General features: G+C 34.8%; 1 protein-coding gene across 7 annotated transcripts in view; it reads right to left on the bottom strand.

The window, feature by feature from the left end:
• Positions 1-8296: 8296 nt before the first annotated feature.
• The window catches only part of Pdk1 (Phosphoinositide-dependent kinase 1), a 346111-nt gene continuing 329659 nt past the window's right edge, over positions 8297-24748 (bottom strand). For 6 of the 7 annotated variants that reach the window (XM_069845253.1, XM_069845256.1, XM_069845250.1 and 3 more), the window contains 10 exons: positions 23435-23816; positions 17882-18037; positions 17357-17501; positions 17110-17207; positions 16675-16843; positions 15235-15331; positions 14097-14273; positions 12284-12544; positions 10820-10972; positions 8297-9231 (listed from right to left, as the gene is read on the bottom strand). In XM_069845253.1, coding sequence (XP_069701354.1) covers positions 9130-9231; positions 10820-10972; positions 12284-12544; positions 14097-14273; positions 15235-15331; positions 16675-16843; positions 17110-17207; positions 17357-17501; positions 17882-18037; positions 23435-23816 — 1740 coding nt within the window. In that variant the 3' untranslated portion in view covers positions 8297-9129. The remainder of the gene's footprint in view (positions 9232-10819; positions 10973-12283; positions 12545-14096; positions 14274-15234; positions 15332-16674; positions 16844-17109; positions 17208-17356; positions 17502-17881; positions 18038-23434; positions 23817-24748) is intronic. The other variant, XM_069845251.1, reaches the window with a different exon arrangement.

Raw genomic sequence — 24748 nt, forward strand, 5'->3', positions numbered from 1 at the left:
TTTATCAGCGTTAAGCCTGGTTTCACAATAAACTGGGAACAGAAATGACAAGGAGAACGGAAATTGTTCTAAAATAAATTTATTTAAATGTTAGCATTCACAATAAACGAGAAGTTTTCTGGAGCCCAGGAATGGGAATGGAGGGTTGGCCAAGTTTTAACTTTGCAGTTTTCATTTCCAATCATTCTGTTGTCATCAAAAAGCTATTTGGTCATCGTATAATTTGTAGCAAGGAGGCCGTGACATTCGTTCCTTGCAATTAATGCAGAAATTCAGGAATCACTTTTCATATACACTATGTGTATATGTGACCATACTACCACGTGAATTTCATTCTTAAATATTATTCCGTGTCTTAAATTTTGAAGTTAGTTAACCTGTGTTTATGTTAACGAATGGCATTCTCACATGAGTACAAGCCAGTCAAGTATACAAAAATATCAGAATGCGTAATATCGACTTGACATATCAATATGTGTAGCCGTTTCCATTCTCGGTTTATAAAAAAATCTTCATGTTCTTTGCTTCCCGTTCTCGTTCCTGGTTTATTTTGGACCAGCCTTTACTTGCTTTGTATTTTTTTTAATCCTAGTATTTAGTTATTAAAACAAAAGTTTCAAATGGTATATACAACGCTGTCATGGGGGGGCCATATGGCATATGGAAAATTACAATTTTTTAATTAATCATATGGAAAAGACAAAAATTTTCCCAAATGGAGCCATACAATGTATGGGTACCAGTACCTAAGTTCTTTTACATGGATCTCTATATCTTGTACACGAAGATCTATCTTGCTGTTCCTAATACTTATTTTATTTTAGTAGGTTATTTTACGATGCTTTATCAACATCTTAGGTTATTTAGAGTCTGAATGAGATGAAGGTGATAATGCCGGTGAAATGAGTCCGGGGTCCAACACCGAAAGTTACCCAGCATTTGCTCATATTGGGTTGAGGGAAAACTCCGGAAAAAATCTCAACCAGGTAACTTGCCCCGACTGGGAATCGAACCTGTTCCTAATATCTTCTTTGATCAGGATGACCAGATTTAAAAGTAAAAAAGCCGGTACACATTTTAGATGCGAGATACAAAGAACAAATTCTAAAACTAAAATTCAGGCAATTACAACTGCAAATTTATGCTGCTGTGATAGAAGAAATTGTACTCCCAGTAAAATAGTGTCATAACTGCTATTTCTTAATAAAATACTGCTGTAAAAATATTTTAATAAATAGGTATCAAAATCTTTGCTTTGATAATTTACTATTTTATTATTACAATTTCATACCGCGAACTAGTAAAACAGTGTTGTAAATAATTTACGAAAGTAATATATGACTTTCGACATACCACAGTATTTTACTGGGAGTCTACCAAATATTTTCACTCGGTAAAAAAGAAAGAGAATTCAATATCCAATACAATGGCCAACACCTTCCTAGGACTTATGAATCCAAATATCTTGGAGTTATTTTCGATAGTAAGTTAACATGGAGCAACCATTTCAAATACATTTCTGAAAAAGCTCGTAAAAGATTCTCCCTTCTAAAAAGACTAGCAGGAAAGAAATGGGGATGATCTAGGAATACTTTGAACACTATATACAAAATGTTTATACAGCCAGTGCTGACATACTGGAGAGAAATTTTAATTACTTCACCTTCATAAACGACATAGAATATGTTCAAAACCAAGCTCTCAGACTCATTACTGGTGGAATCAAAACAACGCCAATAGATTCTATGAGATTCCTCACTAATATTAACAGCATCAAAATGACAATAGAAGAAAAAGCACTGATTCAATATGAAAAACTTATCAGATTACCAGGAAACAATTGGCATTCATACAGTCCTCTCTGTAGATTGAAAACTCAAAAAAGTTTCATATCCATTGTTCAAGAATTAAAACAGAAAATCAATATCCCGAATTTAAAAGAAAACTTACAAATTAAACCAAACCCTTTAACTCTATTAAATATAGAATCTATATATAGAATTTGAACTGGTAATGGAAATTACGGGAAAACGGCTTGACGGATTTTAATAAATTGCCCCTCATTTTGAAGCTTGGAACCCAAAGTTTTTCGGAAAAATAGTAGTTTTAAGTGAAATGTCAATTTTCCTACATAATTTTCCTATTTTTCCAAAATCCATCTGTTGTCAGTTTTGAGAACTAATTGCATTTCAGCACGGCCGTGATTTCAGAATAAAACAAAACACACACTACAATAAACAATAGGCTATTACACGAAAGCCATGACCTGCAGGATTGCTGACATATTTAGAGTTCAAATTCAATTGGTTATTAAAAACTTGAAGACTCGCTAATTTACAGGTCTGATTCTGTGGTGTGTAATTTTCTGAGTACAGCTGTGTATTGGATATTGAAATCTACAAAACTTGAAGTGGTTTGATTACATTATTACCATTAGCAATGAAATTTCATTATAGTTAATGCCATGATGTGATTATTTTTCATTAATTATACATATTAATGCTATACTGATGGTATGAAAGTGAAACGATTTTGGGTTACGTAAGTAGATATAGAGAATGCGTTAAATTAGATCTTCGTTTCTATAATTTACTGAGTGGTGGCTATTACATATATAAAACTTACGCAAGATAATAATATTGTTATTAAAAATCAAATATTTTTATAGTTATTAATCAAGTGGGGTTGGGTTTTTTTCATATACTTAATAGAGGTGTGGTGTAGATATTTATATGCGTCATTCTCTTCAGTATTGGCTCGAGAGAGCGCAAAAATTACAGTTCCTAAGGAAAGACTGTATTACGTACTGAGAATAAGAGGCCTACAAAATTTTGTAGTCTCTCGATCATTTCAGCAAGATCTCTTAGCAGGATAAAATGATTTTACCCTCTACATTTCAAGCTCTACATGCAGCAGCTATACCAAAATGCTATTTCTGTTGTTCAAAAGCATAGCAAACCTGACTTTTACAATCCACTATGATCTGAAATAGCTATTGCTTTACTCCCACATGAAAAACCCACTGATCCCCCTTTTGTTACTTGCGTTTTCGCGTTGAAACTCAAGAGACATAGGATACATAGGTTCAAGAAAAAAGTATTGGACATAAAAACCATTCAGGGGAGTATGTTTCATTATTATGAAAGCATATAATTTTCAAAAGTTCTGGTATTTTTCATTGAAAATAAATCTGAAAAATTTTTATTTGAACGTCTAATGAACTTAGTTTGCAGCGTTTGCTGCACAAGCCACTAGTATAATCTAAATTTAACAGAAGAAATACTGAAATCAGAAGTAAACACTGAAATACTGAAACAATTGTCTTTAGAGACAATTAATATTAGGTACCCTCCAAAAACTGGCTTCATTTATACACCGACGGATCCTTGATCTCCAGAGAACAAGGTGCCAGTGCAGGTGTCTCTTCTCACTTTATAGATCTCTAGGATATGGAACAACAAGTTTTGATGGAGAAATCATTGCAATAAGTGAATGTATCAGGAATCTTCTATGCCACATCAATAAATTTAGAAATGCAGTTATATTGTCAGACTCCAAAGCGGCTATTCTGTCAATCGTTTCTAAACACACACCTTCATCTCAAACAGCAGAAATAATAAAATGCTCTCTCAATATCACTCAATAAAAGAATTGTATTCCAATGGATACCATCCCATTGTGGAATCCTGGGAAACGAGAATGCGGATGCTTTAGCAAAGGGCAGCACTGCTACTTACAGACCTGTTACTAAATCTACGTATTACTCTGTGAAGAGATTTATTAAATCTACGTACTTAGACTTCAACAAACAAAATTTGATAACACAATCTCAAGGGGAAAAATGGAACTCTCTGCATCACAATCCACAGTTAATTCCCGATTTACCACGAAAATCGTCTGTAGCTGCATTTAGATGTTTGGCTAAACACCTGCATAGAATTGGAATATATCAGTCCCCTAACTGCCCATTGTGCAACTCAAACCAAGAAATGGGATTCGGAACACCTCAAAATCATTGGCTGGTCATGATAATATCTTTGAAAAATATTGGAGTGCAAGAGGTCAAATGACTATTGTCAAACGCCTGGCATTAGAAAACAACATTTTACTGGGAGTACAAAGTAAGAATAAGTCTTACATTTGCTCATAATTCTAATATATCAATAGCAATACATAAAATTACCATACCTTAAAAACTAAAAACGATTAACCTTTAATAATGTATGTTGCATGTACTTCTCAGAACTATCCATGTGTTAATATTGCCTGTTAAATTTTTATCATGTAGAAGTCAACACAAGAGAAATTAAAACGAGTTTTAACCATTTTTAATGTTCTTTTAGTTAAATTTAGGGAAACACGGGTTTTTCCATCAATCCAATAAATGTTCATAAGGCTGAAAACTGTTCCTGACTTCCATTGCTTTCTGGAAGACACAAACAAAAACTCAACAAATAATAAAAATGTTGCCCAAAGTAACAGAGTGTTCTTTACAATTTTGAGTAACACAATTTCACTTTATCAGTTAAATTTTTCTTCATATTCCCTTCATTCATATTAATATCTACATTTTCGTTTGAGTGAACTCATCATAAAAAAATTTCATTCACATTTCCTGATAATGTTTTACGCTTGGCCGATAAAATGTTTGTACACTTTTCTACTTCATCCTACACTAATTCCTTCTTGAGAGTGATTCATGCAAACAATTTTAAATCATGTTGGGTCCATCTTTTGATGTATTACTCCACTCACTTAATGAAAAAGCATCAGTAGAAGTTTCAAATTGAGACGAAGTAATGGATCCCTCTTCTAATTTATGAAGTAAATCTTTCACAGCATTACCTTTCGTGGGAAAATAAAACCACTCTCAAAACATTTTCACCAGTGCAAGGAAATGGGGACATTTTTGTGTCCTGAGAAAAGTTTTTGAGACACGGACAAAATACCAAATACCAAGTAAAACTGGGATATCTGGTCTCCCTGTCTTTGATGTTCATAAACACAAATGGTCTACTTCTACACTGCTAGAATCCAGAACCAAAACAAATATATAGTACCAAAGTGCTGCAGATACACACTTCAAGATTCATCAAGACAAGAGTGTATCTACTGTGAGATCTTCATGGGATCATCTTTAATCACGCTTGCTTATAATTAAAAGGTAAAGCAAAACAATTTCTTTACTTTAACATAAAAACATCCATTAAATAACGGTCATAGGGATAAAGAAGGGAGAGTAAAATATATTTTAAGAGAGAAAAGTAAGAAATGAGACATATGGTCTAGAAAAAAATGACCGTGATAACACTGGATATAAATAAAATTGCAAAATCATGCTGAGTTTGTAAAATTTGGCTTAAAATTGGTATACTGGGTTAGTAGATACAGAAACTGTAACATGACTTTCTCCAAGCCACTCACATTCTCTGACCACGTAGAGTGAGCTATTGGTGTTGTCCAGTGCAGAATTGGTAGTTCGATACACCACAAGTCAATAATGTAAAAATATTACTAAATATAAACAGTTAAAACATAATTTAATCTGTGGCGCTACAGCCCGTGAAGGGCCTAGACCTACCAGCTGGCTGCTGGCCTAACGCTCACATGCCAAAGCAGAAGTGGATCATCATCCAACCAGAATGGAGGTATCATGTGGTTAGCACAATGATCCCCCAGCTGGCATTCACAACTCGATTTCACTACCTATCATAGCTCCCCAAGTGCATCATGATGCTGGATGGGCACCGGTCCCATACACTGGCCGAAATTTCATGAGAAAATTTCTTCCCCCATGAGGACTCAACCCAGCATGCATTCCATAACGCAAGTCCACCACAGCACGGGACAAAACATCATTTGCTCACCCAAATTAAAAAAGGGGATATTGGAAAAAGGTATGCGGGTTGTTTCGTTCATTTTGTTTTTAAAGTAACCCAGAGATAAGTCACGAGAGGGACCAAAGGGACTACACATTTCTACTGATAATTTTGTCCTGGAATACTGAATGAAGTTTGTCCATAAAATAGTCAGCTGTGTGTGCTATTGCAGAATCCTGTTGGTAAGAGGCAAAAACACGCTTCCTCTCAAAAAAAAAAAGGGGGGGGGACGTTCCATTGTTTTCTCAACCATCACAATAACTTAATTCAACAGATTCCTCTGAACTATCCATCAGATCCAACACACAGAAGACTTAAAAGGAAAAGACACCCTGATCTGAAATTGTGAACTTATGCAATGTAATTGGGACTGCCGCTGGGATAAGTTACCTGATTGAGGTTTTTTTTAGCTTTTCCCCAACCAATTGAAGCATAATTGCTGGGTATCTTTCAGTGTTGGACGTTGGACTCATTTCACCATCATAATTATACTTCCCCTGTTTCATCATCTCAGTTTCTTTCCCATATTTCGGGCTTGCATCCACTGTAGAGTTGACTGCAGGCTACCACCGACTTGGGCTCTGTGGTATATGGTCATTAGTTGTTGGTGGTAGTGCTATGTACTGTGGACTTTCCCTTGCACTCATGTTAGCTCATGGGATTGGAGTTGAGGGATCACAGTGATTCTTATATTTATTTATTTAGCTAATAATTGTAACATAAAATATAATATACACAGATAAAATAAACATTCACATAGTATTAGTATTCACATATTGTATTATAATTGTAAACTGGTCTACATGAGAGATATCAGGTGTAGAGTCAACACTAATATGGAAATACTTTGCTTGATTGATGTCTTTCACAATTGAAGGGTACACGGGAAAAACAATGTCACATTTCCATTAAAGGTGAGATAGTGATCTATTTCAGTATATTACTGCAAAATTTATTGATGTTTCTACTTGAAATGAAGGAAATACTAGTATATCCGTGGTTTTAATTCTCTTTTACCACTTTTGGTAAAAATAACACTAAAGTTTGTATTAATACAGTGAATGACATCACCCTTAACAGCACTGTGACATTGTTAGTTTTTCCCGTGTACCCTTCAATTTCTTTAAGAACATGCTCATATCACTCATCAAAGTAATTAATTCTCCATATCTAGTTTTAGAAAGGAATGGTGTTTTTTTTAGAACCCACATTACTGTATGTCCTCAGATGTGCTATAGTCGAGCCATATTCAGCAAGAAAACAGAGAAAATGACTATTGTTAAGACTTCCTATGTCCTCTTCTGTTTCTTGAAAAGATTGCCCCATCAGTGCTAAAACTTTACTGTTGCAACAATCCATTTTAAAATATCCTTCCAATAGTTCCATTTTTCCTCTAACTACACTAACTCCTCATACTACACTTGTGTCCAGTATACATTTTCTGTTGGACTCCATGAAGAATTGATATAGATGTAAATTTAATGTTGTGCTAAACTTACGATTTGCATCCAAGATAATTCTGCCAATCTTATTTAATATAGCATTAGAGAAGATAATACGACAGACTTAATACAAGCTGGAATAAACCTATGTGGACAACATAAAATTTTTGCATATGCTGATGATTTATTATTAATAGGAAGAAATGAGCTTGAAATAAATCGGCTATTCATTGAATTAATGGGAAAAGCACAAAACATTGGATTAAATATTAACGAGAGTAAAACAAAATATATGGTAATCACTAAAACAAAAAGGCTTTCCAATAGCCTTAAAATAAAAAATTATACTTTTGAAACAGTCGATCAGTTCAAATATCTTGGTATTTTGATAGACAGTTCTAATGACAGAAAACACGAAATACTTAACAGAGTACATAATGCAAACAAAACTTTTTACGCTGTTCACAAATTATCTTCTTCCCATTTTTTAACCAGAAATTTAAAAATCATTTTGTACAAAACACTAATCCAGTCTGTACTATTATATGGATCGGAAACATGGAGCTTAACTAAAAAAGGAAAAACACAAATTAATAGTTTTTGAAAACAAAACAATTTTTGACCCACTTGAAAACAAGTGGAAAATTCGGCATAATAATGATATTCACAAACTTTATAACCCACTGTCAATTTTAGATGTAATATGGACCAGAAGATTAAATTGGACATGTTACACGTATGGATGACTGCAGCAGCATAAAACAAATATATATATGAACACCTTTAACAACAGAAGAGACCTCGAAGTAGATGGAAAGATGAAATTCAGAATGAATGCAGGGAAATGGGAATTACCAACTTGGGAGGAACTAGCAAAAGACAGAACAGAGTGGAAGCATTTTGGGAAATCGACATGCTCCATAATGTCCTTTGATTGATTGAGGAACAGGTTTCTAAATAAACCAAACACGTGTATCTTTTCCAAAAGAGGTGTTTACTTAATGATTGTGTTTATAAATAATATGTACAGTAATACATAATGGAAACAACAAACACAGCACAGAAACAAGAATACAAATATTTAATATTCTACATACAACCTTAATTGGTTTCAAATTAGGAAGTTTATAAACAGATATGAACAAATTCCTGGCAGCACCGCATAATTGTACTGCAGGTCATAGGTTCAATTCTGTACAATCTGTGAATAATACTGACAAATTGGCAAATTGCCAAATTAGGAGTTCCATATTCTGATGGAAACAGATGTTTCTTGCATCTACACATGTGAAGATGAAGTAACAAATCAGAAGGATAATTCTTCAGATTACATACAATGGATGATACCACATTGTCATTACATCTGGATGTACTTAATGTCCGTACAACTAAAATGAAATGTTGTTTAGTGAAGGCCATTTACGTTATTGCAAGTTTTCAAGATATACATTAAAAATAAATTAAATTAACTTAAAAGGAATTCTTAACAAAGCATATTCTTCTTGGCTGCCATACATCCCGTACAGCATTGCATTGTTTCATTAGCTTGATATGACCACTCCAAGTTATGTCCCATTCACGCAAATAGATACAGACACACTTTCATCTTCCTTCACCTTCCACACATATTCACAAGTCTCCAACAATAAATAATGTAACAAGAGTCTTCATCTCTTCCTCTTCTGTATAACTTAAAACACTTTCAACAGCAATCTGATGAAAAGTTTAGAACTGCAAATTAAAAATTATCCTAACGAACGCTACTCGAAGTAGAGTCTGTAACCTTCGGTTGCGTATCGCTAATTTCTCTATGATGGTAGACCGTATGTATGTATCCGAACTTCTTCTATTGCCTTGCACCATCCCAGGGCATAGCCTTCAGGATCTTCTAAATAATAGGTTCGGTTTGGCTGTAAAGAAAAAAAAAAGAATGTCAGTTTTATAAACTATTAATTACTCTAAGTTGCATAATTCTAAATAACACTAAAGTGAGAGAGAGAGATAGTGAAATTTGAAGGGCACGTCAGCATCAATGGCTATTTGCGCCCATGCCTACTGTTTTTCTTTTTGTGGTGAAATTATATTATTGTATAACTAAAATTCACACTGACTAAAAACTTTGACACATTAAAGCACACTAATATTGGACAGACAAGGTGACTCCTGATATACAATAACATTAAAACGAACACGTAGTAGTCCCAAGATAATGTGAGACAATCATAAAATATAAAACAAACACTGCCACAAGAAATATGTGGCAGTGTTTTATAACAACAATAATTAAAAATCGGATGTATAAGGTCCGAGTAATAAAGTGTATTAAAAGAAATGTAACTAAAATAATCTCCGGATGTAAAGGGTCTGGAGAAGAAATAACAATGGACTAAATGTAATTAATTAAAACTTAGATCACCTTGTCGAGTTCCATGCTACGTAAATACCTCAACACTGCATTGACACAATTAAAATCATTACCGAGAGCGTCACGTAATGTTGGACGTAAACAGTAAAGTCCTAGCCAAATTACCATAAGAATAATGTTAAGTAATTCCAGCTTTAAAGGAAACCGGTTTAAGGAAATTTTACTTTTAAGGAATACTTTTCAAGTGGATTTTGTAATAATGAAGCCCAAAATATCGAATCGACTTTCAATAGTCAATAGTACCAACATATTTGATAGTGCATTTCAGTCAATAGTAATGTGGTGCCATGTGGTGGCATTATTCTTTATGGTCTTGCTCTGCATTGTTTTCAGGGTGGTTGCTTTGCTTTCTTTGTTCTCGCGAGTTGTGTAGAGTCCGTTTCCAAGTTTTTATGTATCATTATTAATGGCTACTAAACAGAAGAAATTAACTATCAGACATAAAATTAAAGTAATGTCGAGATTAATTCTCAAATAACAAATATGGCAAAAAGGCATGGTTTGCCAACTACTTTATTATGGGGAATAATAAAGTAGAAAGAAGAAATTTTCAATGCTGTGTTTCAATGTGCTTCGGGTTCAACCAAACAGCAAAACATCTGTGCCTCAACATTTGAAGAATTAGAAAATATTATAATGAAATGTATTGTAAATAATAATTTTAGGCCTAATTAAATAACCACGTTTAGTATATAACATACACTATTACGAGTTATTTTACTCTTTCCTTCCTATTTTATTTAAATCCCCTTTTAAGAAAAACCCTATTTAAAGAAAAAAAAATAATAATCTCTCAGAGGTTCATTAAAAAGGAGTTCTATTGTATATATTTATTTTCACATTACAAATACTTTCGGAAGGTGTTAAGCAAAAATTGTGATTGCACGAAAACGTAACTGAATTTTTTACGTAGCTTGTTATTTCAGTTTTCATCAAGTTCTACGAAATGTAATGCATCCAACAAACAAGACTCAGAAATATGTATGTATAATCCATAACATGACAAACATTAGAGAAAAACTACAATTTTATGACATCTTTTCTTGAATGAAAACATATCTTTCGAAACTTACTGTATGCACAAAGAAGATTTTGAAGTTCTTTGGTTCAACTCTGAGCTCAGGACTCCATGGAATTTCTCCTTTGAGAACCATATTCACGGGATCCACATAGTAGAGATGTGGTCCTAACGTCAAGAGAAGCATCCTCCGCCGAGCAAACAATCCCTGTACAGAAAAAAAAAATTCATTTTACAAGTGTAAGAATAAGGAAATCATGTTTATCTTAATCACAGAGTAAAAAACAAAAAGATCAGATAATTTATCATGTGAATATGTGATAGAATACTTTTCAGTGACACAAACAGTGACAATTTCAACTACTGCATAATTTGAACAAAGTAATTATTAAGGTTTTCAAAATAATTTATTATACAGAGTCTTCCAACAAGAGTGTCCTACTATTAACATGTAACAACTGGAGTGTTTATGAAGCTATAGCAGTCATTTTTCCCATGGTTACACTTGTTGACAAATAATCATGGCACGTTACACCATTCCACAATGCATAGAAATCATTAAAATTTGTTACTAAAAAATAGTCATCCGATCGCCAAGCATTCTGTGCATTATGTGTGAAGTGTACAGTGTGTGTGTGTGTGTGTGTGTGTAAGATAGCGGGCTATGATAAGGGATTATTTTTCGCCTCAATTGGAATATATGGATCTCAAAAAACGTCTCGTTTCAGCACGATGCCGCCACGTGTCATACTGCTCACGAAACAGTCACTTTTTGAAGGAGAAGTTCAGAGGTTTCATCATTTCGCGTGGTGGTAATGATGTTAACTGGCACCTGAGATTATGTGATTTAACGCCGCCGCTGGATTTCTTCATATGGGGTTATGTTAAATAACAGATTTATGTCCAACAAGCCAGAAACAGTTAATGATCTAAAAGGAACAATATCACGTGTGTTATTCGTAAAATTGAGCCTGGTTACATTGGTCTGTTATTGAAAATTGAAAGACCCATATATGCACAACTCAATGAAGCAGCGGCCGCCATTTAACTACATTCTCTTCCATACGTAATAGCATTAAGTGTGCTTCAAAATAGTAATAAATAAATCTCTTTCGTTTATATAATTTATTCCATTTCAAAAGTGTGACACTCTTATTGGAAGATCCTATAGATACAGTAGGATCCCGTAATGCTACTTTCTTATATAAAATGATGTTCCTACCGAAACAGGAATTAGATAAAGACTGAAAAACTTTTCTCTTGAGTAGGTAGATTTTGATTGTGTATACACGCCAAACCAATATATTTTGACAGTCAAAATAAAGAATGTAAACACTCATCCCCTAACTTGTAAGTAACTAAGCATAATCGTTCAAACTACAATATCTAACAAAATTTTAAAAATTCATGAAGACCATACGGTACCCTGAATGCAAATTTTAGATCATAATTATCTACAAGAATTAAGATTCTCCACAAAGAAGCGTTTTTTAAATGTATAATTTGCAGTCGTATTTACCTTCCTCTTGTCAACAAGTCCTTGCTTGAGGATAAGGTTTCCTTCAACCAGGTTGTGCCACTTGCTAGTTTCCTTCTGCTTCTCCAGCTGCTGCTGTACTTCTTCTGGACTCAAGTCTGTAAGTCCAGCTCGCTTACGAGGACGTTCAGGAGGCTCTGGAGTTGGTTCTGCTCCTTGTAAATCCAGTTCTAAAAGTCTTGTTAGCTGCTTATCATCCAGTCCTGGTTCCAGATGATCTGGTACCTGAACATTTAATGTGTCCTGCAATTACCTTTTCAAATTAATGCTTTGCAACAACAACAATAATAATAAAAACAATAATAACAACAAAGTCTATTAGGATTACATGTTACTGTTTGTTACTTCTTGTCCAGGTCTAGAGAGCTACTCTAACAAATGAATGAACGTAATTCCAAAGGTGAAAACAAATCATAGTACACAACACCTAATTACTAGAGACTCTCAGTTTTTGCATAGCAATGATTCGCGAAATATGGCTTTTCAGGTGATAAAACCAAAAGTTTTATATTTAAAGTCCTTCCAGATCAAAATATCGTAAATTTAAATCGCGAAACTTTTCTTTTAGCACAAATTTATTCAAAATTTGTGTTTTTCAAGTGATTTTTATTTATACACGCTTTAACATCTGTGGTCATATCACATGTGTAAGGTCTTTGAGTGTATCAGTAGGCTGTTTTGTTTACTATTGTTGAGTTCATGTTTTTATTGTGTGTTATAGATGGTGTGTGATCATGTAACTTATTTTATATTTTAATGCTTATAATATTTGTGATTGAAGTGGTGAAGAATCGTAGTATGTAAATTTCCAATTCGGTATATGCCTTTCTGACTGAGGGAAACCATGAAAAACCCCAGTCAGAATTCCCGGCCACTGGGTTTGAAACAAGGGCCTCCCAAATGCGAGTCTAAATTGTTACTATCTGAGCCAACTTGCTTGGTTGATTTTTTTTTAATTGTATTTGGTTAAGTTTAATGAAATTTTAATTTAAGGTGCTGGAAGATTGATAATTATATAGAAATTTTCCAATTTAATATTCGAACCCCATTTCAATACAGAATTTTGAATCTAATATATTGAAACCGGAACTGGATTTTAAGTGACATTTTTAAATATAAAGTAGAAATAGCCTGTATGTTTTGTGATGCCTGTCTATATTATTCACAGGGAATCTTAAGAATCAATCTCTTGATGATACAGACATGTCTTTGTAGGAATACAAAATTATGCATTTTGCATTACGAAATTCAAGAAGTTAAATTTTTTTAACGTGAAATAACACCGAATTTGTGACACCGAAATATACCAAAATTTAAGATTTTTATTTACCGTAAAATAGGATCACTAGGTAATCTGAAATTCTGAAGGACATTACGCATGGCTAACAAACCCATTGATACAAGAGCAATTTACAGAATTTAGTTACGACTATTATTTTGATATTTGCTTAACCCCTCCAATCTCTCCGCTCACTGTCAGATATGCTTGTGCACGAAATCCTATTGCAATAGTATCATTTTAAATAAATAATAAGATAATACTACTAAAGTGTACTGATCTTTCAGACTACAACTTTTATCATTTTCTGTAATCCTTGCCACAAATAGCAGCATTACAAATTGAATTCTCAAATGAAGTAAAACGTGAACCACATAGCTCTACCTCTCTGTTTCCTCAAAAATACTAAGTTAATAAATAAAAATAATCAGAAAATAATTACAATTCAAATCTAGCAATAGATATAAATTGCATGTTTAACATAAGTCAAACATCAGTTTAATGTATGGAACTTACCCTGTAATGACTGCGCAATTCTTCATGCTCTGATGTTCCTGGCAAGTATGGGAATATTTGTGGTGGTGTTTGTTCATGCAGTGTGTCGAAGTTTATGCCATCAAAGAAGGGGTGAGAACGAAGGGATGGATAGCCTACTGGATCTGAGGCCCCTAATCTCTGGCTTGGGTCCAGCACCTGCAAGAGGAGGGTCACATTATTAAAATTACCTATGTAACAAAGCAAAACTAAGTACAGCCTCTATGTTAAAAGAAAGGTACCGTGTTTAATGGTGTTACAAAATAATAATAATAATAATAATAATAATAATAATAATAATAATAATAATAATAATAATGACCATGATGAAATTATACTTTTTTAACCAATGGCGGGTACTTGACTTTGCGTCATTCAAGAGTCTTCCACTAAAGGTTACGCATGGTACAGTAAATGTAGATAATTTTATTGCCCTGATACTGCCATCGGTGCACCATGGAAGGCAATCTATATAGGACTGCATGATGATTATGACAATGACTGATGGAACAATGGTGGAATATTGGTGGTAGGAGGAATTGGAGTATCTGCAAGAAAGCACAGCATTTGTCAACCACAAATTTCATTTGAACCTGCAGAGATTCGAACTCGGGTAACCAACATAGAAAGTCTTCTGTTTTTTAATCGTTTAGATTAATAGTGTGTCCCACAATGGATGGTGAAAATGACATGAATCATGAGGACACTAAAGTAAAGGACGTAGCTTACATCAAGGTAAGATAGAAAATTCTGTAAGTCATTCATTGTCGTGGTAATGACGACGAATTACAGAATGATGGCATTTATTTTTATTTTGGTAGGTTGTTTTACGACACTTTATCAACATCTAAGGTTATTTAGCGTCTGAATGAGATGAAGGTGATAATGCCAGTGAAATGAGTCCAGGGTCCAGCACCTAAAGTTACCCAGTATTTGCCCATATTTGGGTTGAGGGAAAACCCCGAAAAAAACTTCAACCAGGTAACTTGCCCCAACCGGGAATCGAACCCGGGCCACCTGGTTTCGCGGCCAGACGCGCTAACCGTTACTCCACAGGTGTGGACGATGGCATTTATGAAATAAAAATATTTCCTCACAACTTCTTGTAAAACGAACTTACCAAAAGTTTTTCCACAATGTCTCTTGCCACAGGTGCAAATCCATCAGGAAATTCATATTCCAGCTTCAGAATTTTCTGGAATATTATATATTCACTTCTGTAAATCAAAAGAAAATTTTAAAAAATTAATAAAAACATGTGAATTAATTCTGAAAATTTTTTATAAATTACATGTCAACTGTATCTAGTAATTTGCTGTCTACTTATTTGTAATGTTAACATCAATGTCATCTGACACACTAAATGCAGCAATAAACTGCTTTGAGACCTTTACAAGTTACTCAAAATAGAGCTTTAAGAAATGTATTGGGTTTTCATTATTTGACTCCAGTTAAATATCTGTATCAATCTTCTTTCGTTTTACCAGTTGAATAAATTATCAAATTAGGTGCTGCTATTTTCATTTATAAAGTTATTAACAATTTAATACCTAGTAATATTACATTTCAGATTGATAAAGGTATACATACTTATTTAACAAGACAAAATATATTTTTCTCAGCATAGCTCCGTAACTTATGGAATGAAAGGACTTAACCATTTTTAACAACTTTTAACCAACTTCCTTTAGAACATAGAGACTTTCATCAAATTGCCGGTGTTTTAATACCTAGTAATATTACATTTCAGATTGATAAAGGTATACATACTTATTTAACAAGACAAAATATATTTTTCTCAGCATAGCTCCGTAACTTATGGAATGAAAGGACTTAACCATTTTTAACAACTTTTAACCAACTTCCTTTAGAACATAGAGACTTTCATCAAATTGCCGGTGTTTTAAGAATTGTTTAAAAAATACGTTTTCGGGAAGATTATTTATTTTAATTCTCAGATGATTTATTTATTTCATGGTTTCAAACTTTTTCTTCTTTCTGCCCAAAAGTTTATGTTATCTCACTATTTGTTCTATTTTGCTTTCTTTCTTTAATAAATTCTTGTATTATTGTTTGTTTTTCGCAGCCTGTAGCTTCACGACTTTTGAATTATATTGTATAACATATGTATGTGTTCTTGTATAGCCCCTACATATGAGTTATAACTCGTTGGGGCATACTCAATAAATTAAAAAAAAAAAAAGAAAAGTCGTCTTTCTTAATCCACAACTGACTCCAGTATACGACTAGGTATGATTCATCACACAGAACTGGCTGTTAGCAGCCAGCACCGACTTTCTACATGTCGCAATTGTTATTTCATAGTGATGTATCAAATATGTACAGCATACATTAAAATATTTTTATAAATGACATTGTACATGGGTACAATTTGGAAGAAATTTCGTAGAAAATATTCAAAATTCATATCACACACTGCTTTCCGAATGAAGGCTGTGCTAAATTCTAAAGTAGTGTTAAGCTATTGTAGACGCACTGTATAATAAAATACCAGTAAAGTTAAAAGATCATTAATTGAAATTATTAATTCGGTGATTACCTTGATCGGAATGGAGGTAAACCAGCGACCATTTGGTAAATAATACACCCAAGGGCCCAAAGGTCGGAACTGTGTGATGCAGATTTCTCAGTCAAAAGTTCAGGAGAGACATACTGCGCAGTTCCCACGAAGCTGTTTCTCCTCTGTTGTTGTTGTCCATCATTCTCATCTGCGAAACAGAATAGCAATAAATCACAAACATTGTTCTCCAATACAGAAAATGCATCTAAGATTTCTGAACTAATAAAATTGCAAACTAGATTTTTAAGTTTTAAAACACACACTACATATGAAATGTGATTAACTCATATTCATTTTTATATTTGTATCTCTTGCAGTAGAAGGAAGTTATATTTGAACATAATTTTTATCAAATGTAGATCTAAATAAGTTGTAAATTCGAATTACGATATGAAACACAATAAAAATTATTACCTTGATTGGTGGGTTCATTTAGAATTTTAGATGATCCAAAATCAGTAATGAGAATATGCATATTTTCATCCAGGAGAATGTTTTCAGGCTTCAAATCCCTATAAAAAGAATAAAAACACTATTAGATTCTGCATAGCAAACAACACACTAATACTATTTCATATACAAGTATTTAAATAAAAAAAAATTGTTCTAAAATATAAACATGTAACCTGTACACTCACTAAGAGACGATAAATAATCTTACCTGTGGATTATGCCAAGACTGTGTAAATGTTCCAAAGCAACTAACAACTCAGCAGCATAGAATTGCGAGCACGTGATATCAAATGAGCCCACTTTGGTGATGTAAGGAAGCAGCTCACTATTCTTGGCGTATGTCAGTACGAAATCTGAGAGATATAGTTAAGGATAAATGAAACTGGATTCTGTGAAAATGATGTAAGAACAGTAGAGACTGCTAAAGAGAGATCAACACAATGCATTAAAGACCACAGTCTAGTATAGTCACGAAGCTCAATACGTAGTAAATATGCATCCATAGATAGTTGCTAACCACTAGGATCGCTATCTCCTCATTACAGACAATGTAAAATAGTACCGGCACAGTCTGTTCCTAATACCCTCACAACTCAAGCTTCGTGACTGTATATACTGGACTGTAGTAATCTCTCTCTCTCTCTCTCTCTCTCTCTCTCTCTCTCTCTCTCTCTCATACACGTACACGAAATTCAGCCAATATTTCAGCCTTAAGTTTGTTTGAAAAGGATACAGAGTCTCTCCATGTCTTGGAAGGTGCACTGAAGTTTGACGAAAAATGGAACTGTTGGTTTGTGATTTGCGCTCAAGATGTTCAGCACTTCCTTCTCCCGTTTTATGTACTGGCCTTTCCTCTCCCGCAGTATATGTCGCTTATCACATACTTTTACTGCAAAAAAGAGAAATCATACGTAAGATATAACAAATATACATAAACAAATATTGCAGCACTCTGTTTTAGAGTGGTTACTGACTTTTCAGCAAACCCACTGATCAATAGTGACGATGCACTTATGTATATGAACAACAAAAATCCTTAATATGGCTTGCTTTAAAAGGAAAGTAATGAGCCCCTCCCCTTAAAAGAACTCCATTCTTAAGCGAGATAAATCCAGGGAAAATATACAAGCTGTCGTGAGTCTACTAGTTATCATTAGGTTTGTTCCAGCAAGCAATTCAGAACGCGCTCCGAATACCGAACTTCTTTCGACGCATGCGCCAGTTGTGTACGATCTCAGAAGTAGTTCGGGATTTTACGTTGATGGAACCTTTCTTGAACAGTTCTTTCACGGCCTTCGGAGTTTCTTCTCATATTAAAATTATATTCATCTTCCGAACTTAATTCGTCATAAAATATATCACTATCACCTTCCAAATTACACATGATGGACTATTTTTTTTATTTTAACATGTCCAGTCTCGTAGTACTTTAACCAATAACTTCAGATTAAACAATCTACGCATGCGTGAACAGTTTGGAATTCCCAGTTCCTGCTCTTAATCGAGAACCAATTTCACTCGTTCCGAACGAGTTCTAAAGCACGTTGGAACAGGAAACAGAGTTCAGAATCGGTCCGGAATCAGTTTTAGTCTTGTTGGGAATGCACACTGACCTACTGCGCATGAGCAGGCAGTTCAGAATCGATTCTGAACCGTGCTGAAACAAACCTATTGTCACTTATTCAATCCTTACAGATCCTCCCACCTCAAAAATTAAATTGAATTAAATTTTGTCTGGCTAATTTCATAACGGTTTTGATCAATTATATTGATAGTATTGATTAGAAAATAACATTATTAGGTATCAGACGCAATGAAATTTATCGATTTACTCGGAAAAACTGAGAAGTATACGAAGTTAATATTTAATCTAAACTTTTGTTCCTTATGAAGGGTATGTTTATTAAACCGAAGGGGAGTCACAGAGAATTGGGTCACAAGCGTGTTATCCTTCCATCTTTGCGAGGGTGTACGCAGGGCTGACAAATGACCCAGTTATCTAGTTCCTGCTCCAGATAAAAATATTCTAAATTTGAAGAGTGGCGTATGTGGATATAATTAGACGGGTCAATGAAAACTTTTAAGTGCAATAGGAAACCGTTCCATTCCGTCTGACGCACGCATTAAGACTGCGATACCTGCGAGGATCTCAAAATTAATGATGTCTGATCACGTGCATATGACAATTTTTTCTTTACAACATTTCACACGTGAGCAAAAAACCTTCTAAATGCAATGCTGTATACCCAATGAACTTCGCGTGTTCGTAAATCTGTAAAGTTATTTTCTTGACACACGAAGCTTTTATTTACAAATATAATATCCTTACTTCTGACGTAAATAGAAACAATAAAGACGCGACTATATAATACTTAAGCACGTCATTACAATTTCCTATCTAAAGTCGGCCGACTTAAAATACATGGCATATAATACACACTTGGTGAATTTTAACGAAGCGAACTGGTTAACAGCACCTGGTATCGCTGCAGAAATACCGTTTCATTTTCAAACTCTGCTCTAAGGGGAGGGGTGTTATAACATACACTAGGCGAACAACCGACCGGTTGACCCGGTTGAACGTCCTTGGGAAAGTGTCACCCATGTAACGGAGTTCTTCTCTCTCCTTTTTAATCCTCACACTTGTATGTTCTGTTCTACAGAACCAAGTTCATATCGCAGAAAGGTCGGCCAGTCCAGGAGTCTGCCGACCAGTTTTTTCAAACCCAATGTTTATATTATTCTTTATAGCAGCCGTGGCGAAAATGTGATTGTGACTCGCGAGGACATTGTGGCTCGCAATGATAGCTATGCATTTCTCTTGCTTCCTACCTCCCCCCCCCAACCCTCATCCTCTCACTCACTGGAGTCAAACTCCGTTCCATTCGCATTTATCTCTGACCTACGAGTGGCGTATCGTCGCAATGTCTCTCTCGAAACCATGTACCTCTACAAAAACGAAAGTTTCAAGTAGGATGGGAGGACGCATTTTTTTGCTGCCAATATGGTGAGAATATTAAATGTATAATTTGTTCACAAATATTACGAGGAAAAGATTGTACTGTATAACATAAACGGCATTATACTACATGTCACCCATGAAACATTAAACTATTATTATTGTTTTTATCATCATTATCTTTGTACGTCGATCCTTTTTCAGCAGATGTACGAATAATGCGGTTAGTTCACAGATTTACAATGTGATCTTAAATGAAAGCTAGATGTAAGGACTTTACAAATATTGAACTTTTCAAATCTTTGTCAAAAAATAAATATCCAAAGCTTCGTTCTTTCGCTTGCTCTGTTGAAGCCATGTTCGCTACAACTTATGTTTGTGAAAAATTATTTTCAACAATGAAAATAGTAAAAACCAAATTTAGATCACGACTGACAAACACCTTCGTGATTAACTACGACTGGCAGTAAGTGACATAATTCCTGACTTTGAAACTCTGTCGCAGAGACATTCTGAAGACAGTTAATTTCAGGTTGTAATAATGTGTCCTAAGTTTTCTTATTAATTTCCTTCTTCGTTACACGTACTAAACATTAGTTTGTAACCTTCACTTGTATAAAATTATATTTAAGTGCTTGACGTAAGGAAAATGAAAATCCGTTAATAAGTCAGACTGTTTCTTCACTTCGTTACACGTACTAAACATTAGTTTATAACCTTCACTTGTATAAAATTATATTTAAGTGCTTGACGTAAGGAAAATGAAAATCCGTTAATACGTCAGACTGTTTCTTCACTTCCCCTTCGGATGTCCGCCTCCCTCCATAGGTGCTATGCACGTTGCAGGTTACACAGTGGCTCGGCGCACGATCACATTTTCGCCACGGCTGCTTTATAGAAAGTTGTCTTCGCTCGGGTATATAGAAGTCGCCTGTTGTCTGGCGTATTATTCTAGTTATAAGAACGGAAATGATAATCTGGTAAAAAGGAATTACGCACCACAAGAGAAGAATAATTATATGTATCATTACAATTTTCACATTCTTTCCCCGCACCGAGTATTGACAGACGTTCCGGTATCCGTAGCCAAACAAAAAATTACAAAATTTCACATGATAATATTAACAGTATGAGCAACAGCCAAATGCTAATGTCATTAGTAGTTAGGCCATTAACGGATGTAACTTGTGTGACCACATTCAATTGCGCCACCTCCCCTCACTATGCGCACGAGGACGCCGAAGTTGCGTATAAAATTAGCCTTGCCACGAGGTTTTTCTCAGTAATATCTCGGCATCGAAACCAGTTACAGGCCTGTGCGATCACTCATTTGATTTGTAATCACGAGTTCTGCAATACTGAAGCGATAATAGACACACATAATACACTCTGAGTAAACTACAGGGACATGGGTTGTATGCTGGGATTAATTTCGGAATGTTGCTTCATATGGAGAGAATAGATATATTGCACGTCCTTCATTGTTACTTCTCTTATGACAGATTTCTCCATTTGTAAATCAAAACAGAAGAACAGTGGAAGAGAAGGCCTGATGACCTTAAATTCGCCAGAACAAATTATTATTATTATTATTATTATTATTATAAAACAAAAATAAAACATTCAAACTAACACAACATTTACTGTAGTTTCATTCCCGAAAATGGAAGATGTATTCTACATAGTGATGTGTTCCTGATACAACGCAGAATGCACAATATTTTACGTATTGCCTTTATGGAACTTTGTCTACATGTTACTATTTGTACCATAATGACTATATGACCAGTGGCGTAGAGAGGAATTTAAGATGGTGGATGGGCAAGTTTTGGGAACATCGTTTGGTAAATTTTACCACAACTTGCATCCAAATTTTTAAAAGATAATTATTGTTTAATACTAGGACATTTAAAACCAATTTAGATCTCCCCCCCCCCCCACCACCAAAATTGTCATAAAGCAAACTCCATTCCCCATGTTGTACAGCAGACGCAGACCCTAAATAAATTACTTAATCGCATTTCTGTATTAAGAACGGTGACTTCATAATTTCTTTGAAAAGCATCGGTCAAATTAAAATAACTTTTCAGCAAAAATTTAAAGGATTTGTCATTCTAATTATTGGTGACTGTCGGTAGAAACAGTCCACAGTTTTTCTTTCAGTGTTGAAGTCTTAACGACAATGGTAGATAGTTTCTTTGTGCTTTTTAATCTAATATAATTTAAAAATATTTCTTGAAAAAATGGGCTGGACTTCAGTCCAGTGAGCTCTCCCATGCTTACGCCACTGTATATAATAGTTCGGCACATGTAACAGAAGTTCTCAAACCATTATTTTGCTACTGTCGAGGGGCTAGTAAAAAGAGGGAGGGAATTTATAGAATTATTGCAACGAGAATATTTCAAGACAAAATTTATACCAGAATTTATCAATCTGTGACAGGCGATAAAATAAAATAAAAAATAAACAAATCTTGGTGGTAAAAGATATCACCTCTTCGGTATAGGCCTACCGATTATAATGTGGATCGTCTCATCAGGGTCAGTATACAAGAGAAGAAAATTAAAAACGCTGCAAACTTCTGCATTACCGGCACAATGTGTAAATATTGTGCTCCAACCACGAGAAAGTCTCCGCTGGATGAGACGAAGGGGGGTAATGCTGTGAATGAATGTTGATGTCATAAGGTCACACACGTAGGTATTCTTATCTCTATTGGCTAGCTCTCACAGCACAAATCATAACATTGATAGAGACATATTGATACTACCTTAGTTACAAAATTAGATCACAGTTATTAATCTCCTGGTCTTTTAATCTCTTCATACAGGAAATAACATATGCAGGAGAGCGCATGGTTTTTAAACTGGCGTTATAACGGTAATATTATTTATCTACTTCGTTCCAATAGATTAGGCAATAGTAAGCACATTCCTTTCACGGTTGATCTCCTGGTTGGAGAACAGTAGTTATTAATATGTTAATTTCGCTGTTATTTTTAAATCACAAGTCTAGTCGTGGGTGTTATGCAAATCCTTATCATTACGAAGTTATCTAAGGTCGCTAAGTAACACAAACAATCGCAACGCACGAAGAGATGACACAACTGTCATACACTCCTTCAAACTGATTTATTGATGGCAATATTTTCGCAATCACAGCATTACAAATAAATAACCCAAAATAAAATAGAAGCATAATATACTTTCATATTTTACAGAAGATGCTTGCGTCTGAAGAGGAAGTTGAATTATGCATCCGATTCATGGTCCGGAGAATCAGTAGAAATTAGGTGCAATGAAAATCTATTTATTTCCATTACTTACTTGCACATTCCCTGCCGTTGTGGATGTCCTTTGCCAGGTAAACCGTGGAGAAGCTTCCTTCGCCAATCACTTTGCCAAATATATAGTCTCTGTGCGTACGTTTCGGAGGATGACCCGTACTGTGATTGTTGCTCTGTGGCTGATGTGGCGTACTGTGATGATTCGCTGCTTGTTGCTGGCTTGTACTGTGATGGTTGGTTTGTTGCTGTCCCTGTTGGACAGGACTGTGGTGGTTTGTCTGACCCTGTTGCCAGTTATTTGGGGTGTTCTCATGAACTGGTGGATTAGAAACAATTCGTGGAGGTGTCATTGTCACTGTCAATACGGCCTGCTCTGTTGATACGAGATGCTGTTGTGGTGGTGGAAGGGCTGCCTGAACTCTCTGCAACAAAACAGATAATATTTGGGTAAATATTACAGTTCATGTAACCGTTTAGTTTCAAATTTAAAAAAAATGACTATTCGCTAACTATTTATTGTCGGTATAGGGAGTGTTATCTGATGGTACGTGAATGTACAGTAGTGGCAAAAAAACCGGACCGACCCTTGTAGCTGACTTCAGAGCCTTGCTCAGTCCAGAGCGCGATAGACTGGTAACTAAGACTTTCGTGGTTCGAATCCTGTCAAGAAAGAAAACTTTTTTTTTGTTCCATACTCAAATTTATTCCCAATACTTTTCGATAGATGGTAAAATTCATGTTCTGGGAATAATAAGTTAATTAAGTAGTAAAATATCGCTGCAATCGAAAAGTATTGGGAATAAATTTGAATTAGGAACAAAAAAAGTTTCCTTCCCAGGCAGGATTGGAACCACGAAAGTCTCGGTTACCAGTCTATCGTGCTCTGGAGTGAACAAGGCTCTGAAATCAGATACAAGGGTCGGTCCGGTTTTTTTGCCACTATCGCACAGTCTTAGAAAAAAGTTTTGTCGCACAAATACTTTATGACTTTGTCACAGAAAGGAGATATTGCGCATGTTCAGAGAACGTGCGACCTAGGTCACACAAGAGGACTAGCTGAGGTAATAAAGTTACTGTAGTTTTGTTTCGCTGTGTCTGATCATGCGCACTGTCTCTTTCTGGGACTTGTAAATTATCTGTGCAACAAAACTTGTTTCTAAGGCTGTACAGCCACGTATTTTCTCTTGTAAAAATTACAATTGAAGTGATACAAGAATGTGCTAAACGGTAAGTTCTAAGATCAAGAGCTGCACGATATTTAGTTCTTGTGCGTGTATTGTTTTAATGCCAGCAACAGCAGACATTTTTTATTTAGAGCATAACAGTTTTTTAAAGAAGTTTTTATCGCACAAAT

Source organism: Periplaneta americana, chromosome 14 (genome assembly GCF_040183065.1).
Source record: "Periplaneta americana isolate PAMFEO1 chromosome 14, P.americana_PAMFEO1_priV1, whole genome shotgun sequence".
In the NCBI taxonomy this organism is placed as follows: domain Eukaryota; kingdom Metazoa; phylum Arthropoda; class Insecta; order Blattodea; family Blattidae; genus Periplaneta; species Periplaneta americana.